The sequence below is a fragment of the Sinohyriopsis cumingii genome, chromosome 13 (genome assembly GCF_028554795.1).
Source record: "Sinohyriopsis cumingii isolate HCF-2022 chromosome 13, ASM2855479v2, whole genome shotgun sequence".
Classification (NCBI taxonomy): Eukaryota; Metazoa; Mollusca; class Bivalvia; order Unionida; family Unionidae; genus Sinohyriopsis; species Sinohyriopsis cumingii.
Window position 1 is genome coordinate 41,871,177 of NC_142973.1, and position 18,348 is coordinate 41,889,524.

At 36.3% G+C, this 18,348-nt stretch overlaps 1 protein-coding gene across 1 annotated transcript in view; it reads left to right on the forward strand.

Annotated features, from left to right (window-relative positions):
* LOC149785286 (condensin-2 complex subunit D3-L-like) overlaps window positions 1–18,348 on the forward strand; it is a 203,629-nt gene that overhangs the window by 8,013 nt on the left and 177,268 nt on the right. The window contains exons 3-7 of the mRNA XM_089979161.1: window positions 1,103–1,188; window positions 8,641–8,716; window positions 13,933–14,010; window positions 15,048–15,154; window positions 17,593–17,697. Of these exons, the coding sequence (XP_089835287.1) occupies window positions 1,103–1,188; window positions 8,641–8,716; window positions 13,933–14,010; window positions 15,048–15,154; window positions 17,593–17,697 (452 nt within the window). The remainder of the gene's footprint in view (window positions 1–1,102; window positions 1,189–8,640; window positions 8,717–13,932; window positions 14,011–15,047; window positions 15,155–17,592; window positions 17,698–18,348) is intronic.

Below are 18,348 nucleotides of genomic sequence, written 5' to 3' on the forward strand. Positions count from 1 at the left end.
GTCTTAACTTACTAATTGACTGTGATTTTGCCATTGTAACCTCACCTAATCCCTTTGCAATCATTTAAACTGTTTTGATAACTTGCATCATAAATGATTGATACTTGCTTTATACAGGGACCAGATTAAAGAACTTCAGAGAAATTTTGTTAAAAAATAGAGTACTGAGGACTCAGCTGTTTGAATTTTCATGCATCCAGAATTATAAATAAGCATATTTCACATATTGTTGCACAGTTTTGATATTCCAGAAGACCCTGGTGTAAATGGTGTTATTGTAAAGCTGTCAAATTTACAGAAAACTTCTACCGGGTACCCGTCAGTCCTAATGATCGGTTACCTGGGTACCCAGTCAAAGGGAAATTGTATTAAATGTGTACAAATTTAAAGTTAAGTTCAAGAATTCATTCTCATTGTCTGAAAAAAATCTGAAATCCTCCATCACTGTCTAGCAAATCATCGTGGTCTAGTCACCATAACATCATCTGACTCCCTTTCCTTGGCCTCACTGTCATACGCAGATGCTTATTTAGAGACTGGGCTTGAGTAAGACTTTGATCCTACAATTTGTGAAATCTATTCAAAGTTGCAAATAACCACCCTCTTACTTGCCACTGTAGCACACTCATGGCTCAAAGAGTTGTCACATGGGAAAACAAGCTTTTTGATTAAGGTCAGTTATTTATTGGAAGAGGCTTGGCACTGAAAAAGTACATATATTTGTGGTTCAATCAAAAGGATTGTCAACTTGTGAACAAAGTGAATCTGCCTTTACAAGCACTGACAGAAAACGTGTATACAGTAAATGGGCACCCTATGGTTATTATCAATGGGAGGGTACATGAGTACACAGATACCTGTTGGCATTTTTAGTTATATGATGGTGTAGGTTTGTTTGTGCAAGATTTATTGTATATGAGGGTAGCGTTGTACTGAAGTTTCTGTGTAACTCTTGTAAAAAAAAAAACACCTTTAAGAAACATTAACTTTTGATGCCACTGACATCTGTCTTGCCATTGCAGGGGAGATAATTAAAAAAGGTGCACAATAAATGGACTGGAGAGGCATCCTTGTCTCATACTTTAATTTTACTGTGTTTCAGCCTTATGGACAGTACTGGTCGAGAATAACATTTACTTGAAGACCCTTATAGCTTTCCTGGCGCTGCTATTCACAGAGGGACAAAAGGTATTCGAACCCGAAAATATGTACACAATGTTGCAAGATATGATGTAATGACATACTGTTTTAAGGTTTAACATTGTTATGCACTTGCCATTGTTTTTTTCACAACTTTTTGCACATAAAAAAGAATTTTCTAATCTTGTGTATTGGCTGAAAGTTGTATAGTGTGTGATTTTGATTTTTAATGCCCCAGAATTGAGCATTTAGCGGGTTTCTGTAAGTATTGACAATAATAACTTATCCCTTTTGTCGGCAGTTTGTTATTCTTTGTTTAAGCATTATTGCCTTAGAATAATTATGTTTTATTTTGGCTTGAAATTATAAATACCTAACTCGTTAAAACAGTATGACAAAAATAAACAACAATAGCCACCACATGTACAATGAATATTTTAACATGCATTAAATGAAGTTGTTGTTGTAGGGTTTAACGCCATTTTTCAGCACACTATAGGCTATACATGGCGGCCAGTATTAATGGTGGAAGAAGAACCCGGAAAGAACCACTGACCCACGAGAAAATACTGGCAAGCTTTCTCACATACCCACGTTAGCCGAATCTGAGACTGGAACCCACGCAGACAGAGGTGAGATGGCAGTGATCCGTAACGGAGAGCGCTTTAGACCACTCGGCCATTCAGGGCCCCATTAAATGAAGTACATCCCTTTCTGAATTATAGGCACAATTGCGTTAAACTTAAATAATACCTCCAAAATACAAAAAAAGAAGTTTCAGAAATTATACTTTGAAAATAATTGTTATACTTTAAACCATGATGTAAGCAACTATACTTGGCTGAGGTAATACTGCTACTTACCTTTATTGACTGACAATGATATTGACATCAATGGTCAGTCAGTGCAATTATATAATTGGGGGGGTGGGGCAAACATATTAGTACCGATATTATGCAGGGCAGCTGATGCTGCTCAACCCATTTTAGAATTTACAACAGCTAATATGGAGCAGTGTTGTAGAGCAAATGGTTACCGGCATTGGTACCAGACAAATTCACCTTTTCCGAAGCTAGTTTCATGGTTCAAACAATTACCTGGTTTCCTGTCAGAAAACAAAACAAAAGAAAACTAATCTGCCAGTTATACACAAAAGGAAATGCAGAGACAATCACCTGTCCAAAATCAAAGGTGGAATTAATTATGTGCTGAAAGTTACAAATTTGTCTTACATTATGGTTCCCGAAAAAAATTAATTAAGATGTATCAATGATGATCAGTTTTGTGAATATACTGTATGATGGTTATGAGACTATTTGAATTATAATTAAAGGTGAGTGTCATTTCAGATGATTTACATCACATTGTTGGATTGCTTATATCTCAGAAAAATGGTAACTCTTGAGAATGTGGGTCAAAATAAATAAAATAGCAAGTGACATCTTTAAAAAAAAATCTGCATATGATATTTTGTGAATAAATAAGGATATTCAATTTACACTATGTAAGTACTGGTCTGTACACTATATTATAGTACTGGTCTGTACACTATATTATAGTACCGGTCTGTACACTATATTATTGTACCGGTCTGTACACTGTATTATAGTACCAGTCTGTACACTATATTATAGTACCGGTCTGTACGCTATATTATGGTACCTGTCTGTATGCTATATTATAGCACTGGTCTGTATGCTGTATTATAGTACTGGTCGCCCAGTAAGGTCTAAGAACCCTTGAGTTATTGAGGTTTTTATTTACCCAGGGTTCCTGCCACAAATTTAGAAAAAGATTAAAGACCTTTTCCAGACCCAAAAATAAAAATTTCCAGACCTAATAATGTGACAAGTTTATTGACATGCATAGTCGACAAAACAATAGTGGCTAATAATCAAGTAGTTTTACCTCCCCAAAAAAACAAAAGAAAATGTATATAACATGCAGTATTTCAAAGTGTTTTGCTGTCTCTATTATACAACAGGAGCAGTACTTAGTGTTAGATAAATGATTCAAATCATAATGGAAACTACTACACCTTGTTAGTCAGACACGGATAACCTGTAACCTTCAGTCACCAAGGTAATAAGAGTAATGGATGGTTTCTTTTTCTCATTAAGGTAGAGTTTAAAATGTTGTCATGAACTATTCAATAATGTACACGGTAAAGGCCAAATATCGTTAGCTGAATCAAGGGGATTAGCTTTCATTTTAACAGCAAGAGTTTAGGCTTTCCCACCATGTTTCTTGGTACATTTGTGCAGGGGATGCACTTTTAGTTGATGTTTTATGATTGTCATCACCTCAGTATTTTTTCTTTCTCCTGCATTGGACAATTGGAGTTTTATTTCCTGCGTTGGAAAATTGTGATTCATTCTCCTGCATTGTTTAATTGGAGTTCTTTCTCCTGCATCAGACAATTGGAGTTCTTTCCTCTACATCGGACAAATAGAGCTCTATCTCCTGTGTTGCATAATTGCCCTGGATGTTGTCTGCTTAGTAACATATATGATTTGTACATTTTTTCAAAAGACATTTGAGTTTGAATTAAAAACTTGTAGCACTTAAATTTCTCCTTGACTTTATTAGAAATATACTTAATATCCAATTTGAATTTAAATGTGCATGCCAACATCACTAGCTAAGATAATGACAAATATTTGTGCTTAGTAATTGATTCCATTTTTTTTAATGTATCGGCATCAATTCAATCATAACTGTATTAAATGTAAACTGTCAATGCCTGGACCATTTGTGGGTTGGTTTTTTTTTCAGTAGCTGAACTTAAGATTTCATTAACTAAAACCCTTGTGTTGCTGTTCTTATGGGTTTAATGCCATTTTTAAGCGCATGGGCTATATGTGGTTGCCAGTATATTTGGTAGAGGAAGAACTGCAGACCCATGGGAAGCTACTGGCAAGCTTTCTCCTATACCCACATTGGCCGAGCCCAAGACTCGAACCCACGAAAACAGGTGAGATATCAGGGATCTGCAAAGGTGAGTGCCTTAGACCACTTGGTCATCCAGGGCCCCAACCCTTGTTGTGTCAACACAGCAACCCAGGACATAATACAGGGAGATAACGTCTGATTTTGATTCAGCTCTCTTCCTGTTAGCCTTGTAGAAAACGGTTGAATTCCCTTCTTGATTTCTAATACTCTGGCTTGGGTATGTGGAATGGGAGAGACCTTGCCCTGATATCCCATGCGACTTGCTAGCAATAAACACTTTTTGTATATAAAGAGTTATCAAGTTCCTTCACAACACTATCTTATTGAGATTTTAAAGCTGAACCAGTACTTATGGACACCTGAGTTCAGCACAGATACCCCAAAATCATTTCCCAGTGCCACACGATAGGAGACCTTACATGCCAGAAACACAAGGCGACTGTCCCTTTGGAGTAGGTTGTAACAAGACAAAAAATTCTTATTTCATTTAAGCTTTGTTTCAGATCCCTTGTCAGCAAGGACAAAAATTATATAATTTGATCCTAGCTGTTCATTCGTCAGGACATGGGTTTCAAAACCCAGTTGCTTTGAATTTTCCTACCCCTAAAATGTCCTTTGAAGATCACCTTAGTGGAATATCCACCCCCCACCTCCCATTCAAATTTGAATTTTAGCTAGGAAACCTTTTCACCTTGTTAGTCTTCTCAGGGCAACCTCTCAGACCGTCTCTCTCAGCTCCACCAGTCATAAGACCCATTTAGAGTACTCAACTATTCCAATTATGGCTGAAACTTTGCCTGCTATACCTAGCGTTTAAATTTTTGTGACTATAGAAAGTACCATCTCAACAAATGGGACTATCTCTGACCCCACTGATTTGCTGTAGGCATTTCTCATTTCTCCCATCACTTTGACTGCCATAATTAAAAAAGAACAATGTCCCAAACTTCTTCCTTCCCATTTTGTAGTTTCTCAGATGGTGTGTTTATTGAAATATACACAATTAAAGTATGCTATAGCCCATGCCTGCTGAAGTTCCTTGTGGACCTGATAGAGCCTTGGGTTTTATACTGCATGTCACATCTGTACACAATTCAATTAACACTTGTAGGCCTCCTTATGATAAGGTGCAATGTCAGACTCTCAACCCATGTCTCACCAGCCACATGTCTGGAAGCCCTGGCAACCAATGCCGTTTACCCTGAATTGGAATGGTCTTGATAAACACATCTTTCAGCTAGTTGATCTGAGTTCTGATTGATCCTTATCCCCCTCCCCCAGTCATGGATCAATTACCTCCTCGATTTAGTGTGATTCCCATGTTATTTTTGTCTTCTTGCCTGCCAAAATAGTCACACATGCGGGTTTTTATTTTGAACCTGCACATCTGTCCCATATGAAACAAGCCCTTGGTTAGAAATATTTCACTGTTCAGATGGTAGACAGAATTGCTCAGACAATATAACCCATCACATAAAAACCCAGTATGGTCAGATGTTGAGTTTCTCTTCATTATAAGTGTTCATGCCACAGTTGCGCTCACTGGACTCCTCCTACGGCCTGTTAGGGTGAAAAGTTATCTCCAGTCACAATCAGGAGCTACCATTCCATATTTTTACGTTTTCCATAATGTATGGGAGGATATAGACCCTCAGACCTTCTAGCAAATTGCAATTATGTTGAGATTAAAGTCCTTGACCTTTTGACCAAACAGAATGAGTTCTGACCTGGCTGAACAAGGCACCCTTTAAACTAACATTTTGAGCCTCTCAAATATACCTTTTGTTTATGTCCTGCACTGTAATCCAGAATCAGAGATTTGTTCCGTATTGGTCCTGTTTTCATTGTTAAGAACGGGCTCCTGCTTATGGGAAATTATCTTGAAACAGTTCTCTTGTTTTTGGGCCCTTTGTCTGTGGAGCATCTACAAAATCCATTCAGGTCACTGAATCATCTGCAGGGCATTGTGGCAATACTTGAACTGGACTGAGCCTATTAAAAGAGGGAGATGCTTATTTTTACCACTCAAATAAAGAAGGGACTGTATTAGGCTGTCATCCTGGATCCAGTGACTTATCCGCTTAGCCTACAAGGAAATAACCAAAGACCAGATGAATTTTTGCGTATTTTGGTTTAAGAGGTCACCAATAGCATAGCACTCAAATGAAAACTGTTTACTGGCATAACTCGGGCCATGGAATGGAGCTAGAGAGGACAAAATTGTATCTCACACTTGACTCAAGACTGGTGGACATAGGTTAGGAGACTAAAGACATGGCCACCTCATTAGTAAGGGATGTAACTCCCTAATCCATCTTAGCATTCTTTTAAAAATGATTGGGCTACGTGTTTAAAGAAGAAACAATGTTAAAAGCAAAAAGACCAGATCACATTATAGGCAGACTCTTCAAATCCTTTGTGCATTTAAGTTACTGGACAAGTGTACTCATCTTTTGTCAGTAGTAAATGACCATTGATGGGATTTGTTGCTTGTCCCTGTATCCAAGGAGGTAGCTCCATACAGTGGGAGGCACTTCCCTGTATCCAATGGGAGACACCTCTCATCTTCAATCTCTGCAAGCAGAACATTTCTTTTAGCACTATCATGGCTAAAATAAGTTGAAACGACATAGTGAACATCTTACTTAGACTGGGAGGGCTGAATTTGAGAGTTAGTGGTCATACTCTTAATGTATTATGATTGGACAAGCATTATCAAAGAATCATATTTTACTCCAAAAATGTATTTACTGAGGACCAGTATTTTTAATTTGATAGCAAACCTTTATGCCATAGTCTTTCAAATTTCAAAGACTATTATAGTGACCATTTCTCCAATATTGAGTAACTTTTTGGGGGGGAGTAGGCCATCTTGAGCAATTCTTGTTAGAGGACCTTGGTTTTATCCTTTCTGTTTGGTAGTTCTTAAGCCTCATGTAAGGCCATGACTGGCAGGTAGTTCCTATCTTAACCCTTTACCTCATAGAGCATAGTGACAAAGTGCAGCGTGCTGTAAATAGAACACCTGTTACTTAGTCGACCACATACGCATAGACCTGCCTGTGAACTGTTAAGCAATGTAGTGTATGTTACGTTTAGCAGCAATTTTAACCATTTTACATTTTTGGTACACATCTATTATATGTGGAAAAATTTAAGAGTAATGTCCGAGTGTTATAGCTGTGTAATTATTTTTCACCAAAGAATTTTTTGTGTGCTTTAAAATCTTGAGAGAACTCGTTCACTGTCATGTCAGTGAGGCCGTGTTACCAACCGTAGCTGCCGTTTCCCATACTCGAAATTTACATGTTTTTCGTCTGAATTTGATAATTTATAAAAACTAATTGCTGCCTACATTAATATCAGAGCCTTTACCTACGTTATTAGGGGCCCTGAGTGGCCGAGTGGTCTAAAGCGCTCTCCGTTATGGATCACTGCCGTCTCACCTCTGTCTGCGTGGGTTCGAGTCTCAAATTCGACCAATGTGGGTATGTGAGAAAGCTTGCCAGTAGCTTCTCATGGGTCGGTGGTTCTTTCCGTGGTTTTCCCGGGTTCTTCCTCCACCATTAATACTGGCCGCCATGTATAGCCTATCGTGTGCTGAAAAATGGCGTTAAACCCTACAACAACAACAACAACAACAACCTAAGTTATTGAATCTTTCATAGTTGTGATTCTAATTGTGAAAACTTCGTAAGTACTGAATGAAAGACGCTACCACCATTTTGGAGAGTGGAGAGTGGAGATTACGACCCAGTTACTTTAAATAGCATGTATCGACCAGTAAATAAATAGCAATCATGTGATCTGATGTAATTGTCATTCGCAGCAATGAATGTAGTATCTAATAGGGGGGTTTTCCCCGAAGGTGGCGCTACAAAAACCAGCTCAAAATGGCTGATGTTTACAGCAGGTGTCAAAAGGCGCTTCTATGCGAATGGAGTAGAGGCGTCAAAAGGCGCTTCCATGCGAATGGAGTAGAGGCATCCAAAGACGCTTGCATGAGGTAAAGGGTTAAGCAAGTCTCATGGAGGGCCATGATGGGTAGTTCTTATCTTAAGCAGGACTCATGTAGGGCCTTGATTGGTAGGTTTTTTTTAGCATGCCTCTTATTGGGCCTTGATTGGTAGTTCCTACCTTGAGCAAGCCTTATGTAGGGCCTTGATTGGTAGTTCCTATATTAAACAAGTCTTATGTAGGACCTTGATTGGTAGTTCCAAATTTAAGCAAACCTTATGAAGGGACTTGATTGGTAGTTCCTAACTTAAGCTTAGCTGCATGTAGAGACTTGATTGGTAGTTCCTGTCTTAAGCAAGCCATATGTAGGACCTTGATTGGTATTTCCTTTCTTAAGCAAGCCTTATGTAGGGCCTTGATTGGTATTTCCTTTCTTAAGCAAGCCTCACATAAGGCCTTGATTCGTAGTTCCTGTCTTAAGCAAGCCTCACATAAGGCCTTGATTCGTAGTTCCTGTCTTAAGCAAGCCTCATGTGGTGGAGAAACAAATAATTGGATTAATCATAATCTTATTTGATCTTTTCTTTGCAGAGGTTAGCTGGAGCAGAACAGAAGGAACTGGGGGTCTTGGCTGGAGCAACATATCTCAAACTGGTCACAGTTCCAGGTAGGTTTTGGATCAAGTACAATTCCTTGTCGATAAGAACATGGATTAAAATTGTTCCCATCCATTTTGAATTCAGAAATGTTACCTGGCTGTGACCTGTCAGGGTTTTTGAATTAGAAAACTGGATGTAATTCACATTTTGGAACTTAATACTAGTAGGTGAATAATAGGGATCGATTCAGATGTCTTTTTATTCTTGATTTTAGTAACTCTCTTTACCATAATCCTTCTGTAAACCATTGATTACAAATAACTCTCTTTATCATGCTTCCTCTTTATCATGCTTCCTCTTTATCATACTTTATCATGCTTCCAACCCCAAATTCCTAATCGTAAATATGTATGCTCATTGTTTCCCTTTACGCACATTTGTGCGTCAGGGATGCATGCTGGAGAAAATTGATGCACACATTTTGTTACCGTGCATTTTTTTGATGCAAAGGATTTTCATAATATGATTATGATTTGTTTAATACCCAATGCATTGGACGATGGATGGCTTTGTATATACTTCATGTATAGGCATTGACTGGTTCCCCTCTTTGTTTGCTCCCTGCCTTGCGCTCCTCTATTCGTATAGCAAAGTGCAACGCAGGGAACGTATAAAACACTGAACCAGACTAGCATAGGCAATGTTATGACGGAGTAGCTTCCCCTAATGTCGCGAGCTTCTCGCGATTTCCATCGAGCTCAGCAAGCTATTCTAGATATTTAACATCAAGGCTCGTTGCACCAGAAAGTGATTGCCAGATTAAAACGTCAAAACGTCATGCACTAAAAAGCATTAGCGAAGAAAGTGAAAGAAGCAGAACACAAAAGAGTAACTGTGGATCTAACTTTAATGAAAAATGGAGAAAATTATTAACTTGACTGGAATATTCATTATGATTACCGGTGTGACTTCTGATCGCGTGATTGTGAAGACTGCAAAAGTGAATAATCCTTTTGTGACAGGATTTTAGAATTTTTAAAAATAGGCCCTCGTTCGCCATAAGATATCTGGAGAACACATTATAACCTAAGACATTATTTCACAACATAGAAATCAGTAAACTTGCAGAGACAAATGCGTTATTTGGATTACAAAGTCAGCGGGTCATTGCAGATTTTGTTGGTTTTTAACTTTTACTGCAATAAAAGAAAGATCTTAAAGTTCAAGTGTAACTTATTAGAAAGAAGATGAATCAGTATCCTCCTTGATATTTGGATAAATGTGTTCTCGGACGAAGTACAATGAAACCTATGATAGTACACATTTGATGAAAGGCAGTAAATTAACTCCCATTTGGTTAAAAAGATTTATTTGGCTTTTTGTATTGACTTATATGTACTGTGTTGGGCTTTAATATTGTTGAGGAGACTGTTAAAAGTACGACTTTAAAAGAAAAATGGACTAATAAAATTATTTTTTGAATGGACAATGCATTTGTTTGTTAATTGTGCAAGTTGGTGTATTTGTATGTTTAGAGAAAGAGAGAGAGCATGTTATGCAAGTTGCAATATCCTATTTCAAGCTGAAAAAGTATGAGTCGTATGAAAATTTGTCAGTACATTTTTGACCCCCACATTTTTTATTTGACCCCCAGTTTTGACACCTAGGGTTTTTTTGTAATCTCAGTTTTACACCCCTGGTGGATACACTGATGCTATATTATACTCAAAATATAGTCTAAGACATATTTCTTGTTGAGCCCACCATGGCAGATGCTCGACTCAGCTTTCACTTGGGCATCTGTTTATCTGCCCAAAAGTATGTCCTTCAACACCTATATTCACTGTACTTTTTTAAAAGTTTATTTCTTTCTTTAATTCAGTAATTTGAACTATTTCTTAAGTACAATTGGCCATTGTCATTTTGGCATGTGGATTCATTTTTATGTGCACAACTATTGGTACCAAAGGCTTGGACATTGACTGGACGTGTATGCCATGGCAGCTTCTTGTTAATTCTTTCTTGTGTTTAAACTACTTTTATATGTCTGTGGTTCAACTGTAAATATAATGAGCATTTAGCACTTAGATACTTCCTTTAGCATGGTTTAATATTCTATTTCCTTTGGACCCATGCTTGGTTTAATTTACTACTTCCTTTAGACGCATGCTTGGTTTAATATTCTATTTCCTTTGGACCCATGCTTGGTTTAATATGCTACTTTCTTTAGACGCATGCTTGGTTTAATATACTACTTCCTTTAGACGCATGCTTGGTTTAATATACTATTTCCTTTGGACCCATGCTTGGTTTAATATACTACTTCTTTTAGACGCATGCTTGGTTTAATATACTACTTCCTTTGGACCCATGCTTGGTTTAATATACTATTTCCTTTAGACGCATGCTTGGTTTAATATTCTATTTCCTTTGGACCCATGCTTGGTTTAATATACTACTTCCTTTAGACGCATGCTTGGTTTAATATACTACTTCCTTTAGATGCATGCTTGGTTTAATATACTACTTCCTTAGACCCATGCTTGGTTTAATATACTACTTCCTTTAGACCCATGCTTAGTTACACTTCTTATCTTGGAAGAAAAACCCATCCATATGTGAGGAGTATGGATAAATAGATTAAGATCAAGGTCATTGTGGATTTTAGAAAAAGTGGATTTTGCGTAAAGACTTACTCTAGAGCAAGTTCCTTGAATAATGTGGATGGTTTGCACTTTGGGTAAAAAGCAATCCATAGATTCAGGTATCCAGAGATCAGAGGAGATGAACATGGCAAGTCTACTAAGAAAATGGTTTCTTCACTGTTACTTTACTTCAAGACTGTATACCTTGACTGACCCTTTGATCGATACTCTCTAGAGCAGGGGTCTCAAACTCAAACCACCCTGAGGGCCGCATGAAGGCATTTTTGATGGGCCCCTTGGTTATTTCTCATGACACCACAAATTAATTTGCAGGCCACATGATATGGCTTGGTGGGCATTGTGTTTGAGACCCCCTGCTCTAGAGTGAGCCATGCCCTGCTAGTTCTTTCATTGAAGGATATTAAGCATGAAGTAAATATATAATGCCTTTCTTGGTACTCTTGTTATGTAATACAGTATCCCTTGAATATTCCATCTTGATTTTCACCTAATCTGTCCTGTAGCAATTGTAACATTTTCAGAATTTCTTTTTAAATTATTTTTCACTTTTTTCTTATGTCAACTTAAAATTAAACATAAATATGTTGATAGGATGGGTTTGGTTTTGTGGGGTTGAACTTCATTTTTTTAGCAGATGATAAGCTACGCATAGTGGCCAGTATATTTAGTGGAGGCAGAACCCAGGAAGAACCACTGACCCAGGGAAGCTACTGACAAGCTTTCTCACATACCCACGTTGGACGTGCTGAGACTCAAAGTCACATGGACAGCCATGAGATGTGCAAGTGATCTGTAAAGGCGAATACCTTAGACCCCGGGGCCCATTTAAAGAAACTAGATTTTGCTTGTGTCAGTGTAAAACAGGAAAGGTTGAAATATTGACATGTGGTTTCACTACAAGATACCCTAGGGCCCATTTAAAGAAACTAGATTTTGCCTGTGTCATTGTAAAACAGGAAAGGTTGAAATATTGACATGAGGTTTCAATACAAGATACCCTGGGTCCCATTTAAAGAAACTAGATTTTGCTTGTGTCAGTGTAAAACAGGAAAGGTTGAAATATTGACATGTGGTTTCACTACAAGATACCCTAGGGCCCATTTAAAGAAACTAGATTTTGCCTGTGTCATTGTAAAACAGGAAAGGTTGAAATATTGACATGAGGTTTCAATGCAAGATACCCTGGGGCCCATTTAAAGAAACTAGATTTTGCCTGTGTCAGTGTAAAACAAGAAAGGTTGAAATATTGACATGAGGTTTCACTACAAGATACCCTGAGGCCCATTAAAGAAACTAGATTTTGCCATGTGTCAGTGTAAAACAGGAAAGGTTGAAATATTGACATGAGATTTCATTACAAGATACCTTGGGGCCCATTTAAAGAAACTAGATTTTGCCTGTGTCATTGTAAAACAGGAAAGGTTGAAATATTGACATGAGATTTCACTACAAGATACCCTGGGTCCCATTAAAGAAACTAGATTTTGCCATGTGTCAGTGTAAAACAGGAAAGGTTGAAACATTGACATGAGATTTCACTACAAAATACCCTGGGGCCCATTTAAAGAAACTAGATTTTGCCTATGCCAGTGTAAGACAGGAAAGGTTGAAATATTGACATGAGGTTTCAGTATGAGATTTAGTTTGTCCTAGATTGAACATGCTATTTGACCTATAATATGGCTGCCATGGTAGAACATTTTTTAAGATCTTGTTATCTCTGCAACTCCTAAAAAAAATAGTCCTAACAACATTGGGTTTTCATTTAAAGATTTCTTATATACAGATGGTCAGATTGCCATTATAGTCGCCACTGTAGCCATCTTAATTGCCATTATAGTCTCCATGGTAGCGATCTTAATATTATCTATACTCTGCCTCAACAGATATTTTTGACATGGGGTTTTGATTTAAAGATTTCTTATATACAGATGGTCAGATTGCCATTATAGTCTCCATTGTAGCAGTTTTAATAATACTGTCTATACTCTGCCTCAACAGGTATTTTTGACCTGGTGTTTTCATTAAAATACTTTGTCCTAATTGATGGTGGTGATCAGTCCTACATGATAGCTATGACAGCCAGCTTGGAAATCTCATTACTGCTACTTATTTTGTAGGTATGGTTGTTTAGATATGGAGTTTTTCCTTTAACATGTGTCCACCATATATAAATGGAAATGAAGCCAGTAAATGTAATTTCCCAAAATGTGAAAAATGTCTTTGCATCTTCTACTTGAACGGATGACCATATGAAATATTTTTATTTTTATTTTTTAAAACTCTTCATGCAGTATATAGTTGTCTCCTTGCCGATGATTTTAAGAGGCGATATAGCATTTTGCTCATTCATTCATGAGTCCATTCATTCAGTTGTTCAGTTTTGTTACATTCTTTGTTACCAATAATGTTTTATGACCCCCAAAGTGTCATGCACACTTATAAAAATTAGTATGTTTATACATATCAGATGTAAGGCACAAAATAATTTTGTACTTTTAAATGTGCAGTAATAAGTGTATCTTCATCTTCCTTTAGCTGAAATACTTAATTATGACATTGTTGAGTTATATTTTTGTATAAATGATCTTTTTTAAAACATTTTTTGAATCTAACAGGAAGTGGTGCTTTTAAGGTTTTCCACCCAGAGCTGTACGAGAAGAGCGTTGATCTTTTGAAGATATTCACTCACATAGGTAAGAAAAATATTTTTATAAAACAATGATCACATGATTTTGCACCAGAAAAAGGCATTGAAGATTTAAATAGATACATATGACACTTTGAAAATGGCAGTTTGTTTTTATTTTTTTTTAAAGTTTCTTTTAGAAATGAAATCACTGGTCAGAATGTAGAATAGATTTAATTGTTTGCATTCATTTCATTTAACTGAACAAATGTTTTTTTGGAAAATAAATATCTTAGCACAACTGTTTGATTAATTCAAGAGGCAGATGTTAAAGAAATCCTTCTAGAATTGAATGGTCCTAATAATAGGCATGCACGTGTAAACAGGTATTATTAAAATCAAGCACATGTGAACCTTTCCCAATTTTTGTTTTAGTTTGACTTGTTGGAAGCTCAACACAGTTGTCACTTTGGTGTCCATGTACATGTTTATACATCCAGATATTCCTATGTACATCCTTCCTTCCTTACCCTAGATTAAAGTCAGTGTTAAAATGTTTTTTAAATTAAGCTCAGTGTTGGTGTCAAAAGAATTTGATATTTATAGCTGTTCACTGATTACACTCTCAATGTCTTGGTCACAAACATTATTGAAATTTATTATATGGATTCATCTCAAGAATAATAAATCAGAAATAAAAAAAACTAGGTCAATGTGACAGAATTTGTGCTTAAGTGACTTGCATTTTTAGCCGTTCATTACACTATCAAGGTAACCTTATATTGTGGTATGGTAAAAAGAAAGAAGCCATGTAATAACAGTGCATACAAACTCAATCAAGAAACTGACATCACTTAGTGTCATAAATCGATATTGTTATGACCCTATTGTCTTAAACTAAGTAAAAGAACTGAAGCAAAACCAATATATTTAGTGAAATTCAGCAAATTATTTGCCTGGAATTCAAAGTGAAAGTTTAAAGGAACTTACAGAATTGTGAATCAAATCCCAACCAAAAATGTATAGATTAATATTCCGAATGAATTCCAAGTATTGAATGTGCTAATGTACCAATGTTCTTGACTTTATTTCTACCATGTGTAGGATCTAGCAAAAGGAAAAGAAGTTTATCCCCTGCTACCAACAGCCAAAAAGGCCATCAAACTAAATCCAAGCGAAGGAATAGAAACCCTGAACCATCCTTTGAAGAGGTATCACACATAGTTTAAAGCATCACTTCACTGACTTGTATCTTTTTGATTGAAACAGCAGATTTAGTACATATATTTTTCCCTAACTAGTATGTATCATTATTCCCCTTTAATTTCAGCATGAATTAGTGTACAAATATTCACTGCGAAATATGTAACTTTATTAATGATGTCATCCATTCAAGTTGGTCCATTATGGCTTTCTAGTCTTTGAATAAAAATTGACTTACCTTTGGCAGAGGTGAGATTGATAGATACATCTAAAATCTGATTTTGGCAGAAACACTTGAGTTAGTATGTTGAGATTTTGTATTGTTGAATTGTTATTGCATTGTTCATGATGTGTTTTTAGGAATATTTAAGGGAGTTCATTAATGCCATCAAAATGCTGAAATCTGTTTTTCCCAATGCTAAAAAAACACCTACCTCCTCCACATGGTGAAGATACCTTAGATTAGTATTGGAGAACAGTTAGCAGCCTGAAAAACCCAGCCATAAAAACCGAAAATTTGAACTTCAATACAAAATGAAAATACAAAGCAATTCAAGGGAAATCTGGAAAAAGAAACTATTGAGAAACTTAATAATTACAATGAATGTCATTTGTGGTCACCAGTCAGTGATCTTGTGAAAAAAACTAAAAATTGTATATAAAAAAAATCTTTGCTTTGAACTTGGAGACATATTACTCCCGCTTTTTCATTTAATTAGCAATACACTAAGTGATATTATTATTGCAAGTTTCCATTTGAACCTGATTCATGTTTAAAAAAGTTGCTGTTTTTTAATAGAATGAAGAGAATACATATGTAAAACAAATCCACTCCAGATCCAAGTCTAGATAAGAATTTAATAAAATGGTTATTTAGTCAATGGTTTGGAACTGAATGTGCTTTGTTCATTTGATGGATACTTTGTGAATACCACAAAACACAAAAACGTGTGCTACAAGAATGAATCTTAATTGTCAGGATATTAACCAGGCCTATTGAAACATGGCAGATGTCTTAGTGGTCAGGTATGAGATTTTCTGTGGGGTTTTTTTTTGGTGGAGGGGTTCCTTTTTCTCTGATCATGGCCCAAAATTGCTTTAATTCATGGAGAAAATTAGGGAGGGTGTTAGGATGATAATGTGATCCTATTCTGTCAGTGTGCTGAGCTGGGTTGCCACTGGAGTGCATATTTCAGCTGAATATGTTATAGAGCCAGTCGGTGCCTTTCATGTAGTTGGAATTGCTTGGTATTTTTCCCTCTTATACAGTAAACTGGATCAATTTGGTGGCAAACTACATGACTGAAAAGGGGGAAGAAAATGTAGATTTCAGCTAAAGTATTAGAAATGTATGTAAACAGCAATGGATGGAGCATGAAACTGACATCCAAATGCTCATCATTTTTGGAAAAACACTACCTTGTGTCAGAAGGACATGAATTAAGCTTTGCATGGAAAATGTAGTTGTTAAAATGCAAGCTAGGAATGAATATTCATAAATCAAAACTGAAAGCCAGGGAAACTAACTGTAGTCTGCTGGTGAGTGTGAATGAATGTATAATTTGCTTATTATTAGTTTCAATTCTTTTAAAAGGGGGATTAAATTGGGTGCTTTAACCCACTTTGTTCAGTTCTTTTTCGGTATATTAAGGAGGGGGAAAAACAATGGGTTCAGCCTGTAGGGCTTCATTGGTTTTGTCTCCATTGCTTTGTTGTTATTGTTGAGAATGTGGATAAAAATGTAGGCTCCTCTTGTGCCTTTTCTGTCTGTCTTCTGAATTTCCTTTGTTTTTCCTGAGTTTCAGTGTTGGTAAAGAAAATAAAAGAACAAGGTACTACTAGTAAAATAATTCTTAGAAGAACAAAAAAAAAGATGCCAAGAGAGCCAGTTTAGATGGCTTCATTTTTCTGACAATAAATGTCTGCAGTTATTTGTAATATCTGAGATTTTTGCTTAAAATTGACACATGAAAGAAGGCTTGGAATGATATTCCATGTATTTGTAACCAAGCCACTAGCAAATTATTATTCAGTGGCAGTTTATAGATAGATGGCTTGGAAAGGTAAGTACGTTGATTTCATCCCACAAAGTAGGCAGAGACTTGTATCACAATATCTGTTATCATTTTTCAGTAAATACTTTCTTTTGCAGTAAAACCCCAAAGCTATACAGTAAATTTGCTGAATCAATCTAGAAAACATTTAATCTTTTTGTAAAGTTCAATCAGTATTTCTTTTGTTGTTATATTATTGGGTGCAAGGTTTAGTAATTTTGGCTCTTCCACACTCATCTCCTTATGTTTCCTCCACTTCACCCTACTCTTGCAAGGGAGATAAGTCCATTAAACCTACAAGTTTAGTGTAGCATAGACCCTGTACATCAGATCATGATGTCATAATTATGTCAAGAACTGTAGATCATGAAACCAGTTTTTCTATGTTGCAGGAGACAGAGGATGGACTGAATAACAGTGGGGGTGAGGAAGAGATAGAAGACCTGTCTCCTCAAGAAATGAACAAAATGAGGACACAACTCATGTCCCTACTCAGAGTAAGTGAAGCCCTGTTCATCAGACTGTTCGTTGAAATGTCTTGAATCTGATACTTTTTATAAACTTCTTTTATCCACGATTCTTTGAATTGATTCATTGATCTGGATTTTTCTGTAATACTGATATAAGAGATAGGAGCAAAATTGCTTGGATTAATGGGGTTCTGATCCCAAATTTATGGCTTATGACGATTATCTACTTTCTAAACTCAGGTGATTATATTATGTATTTGCATTTGACTTCATTGGAGTCTGTTGCATATATACAATCATTGAAGTTACAATGTTAATTATGTTGAAGCTCTACCCACTATCTAGATAGTGTCTATACTTTTTGGGTTGGTATTAAAGACAAGGACAGACAGCTGTCATCTTTGCTTCTCTGAGTTGAAGCATTGCATAATCTTCCTTACAGAGAGATGCTTTCACATTTTTCTTGCATAATTCTTCCTTAGAGAGATTTCACATTTTTCTTAGATATGTGTTACAGAGTGCTACTTTCACATTTTTTCTTACATAAAACTTCCTAAGTGTTGCTTTCACATTTTTCTTTAATAAATCTTCCTTACAGAGAGCTACTTTCAAATTTTTCTTACATAAAGCTTTCTTACTGAGTGCTACTTTCACATTTTTCTTACATAAATCCAACAG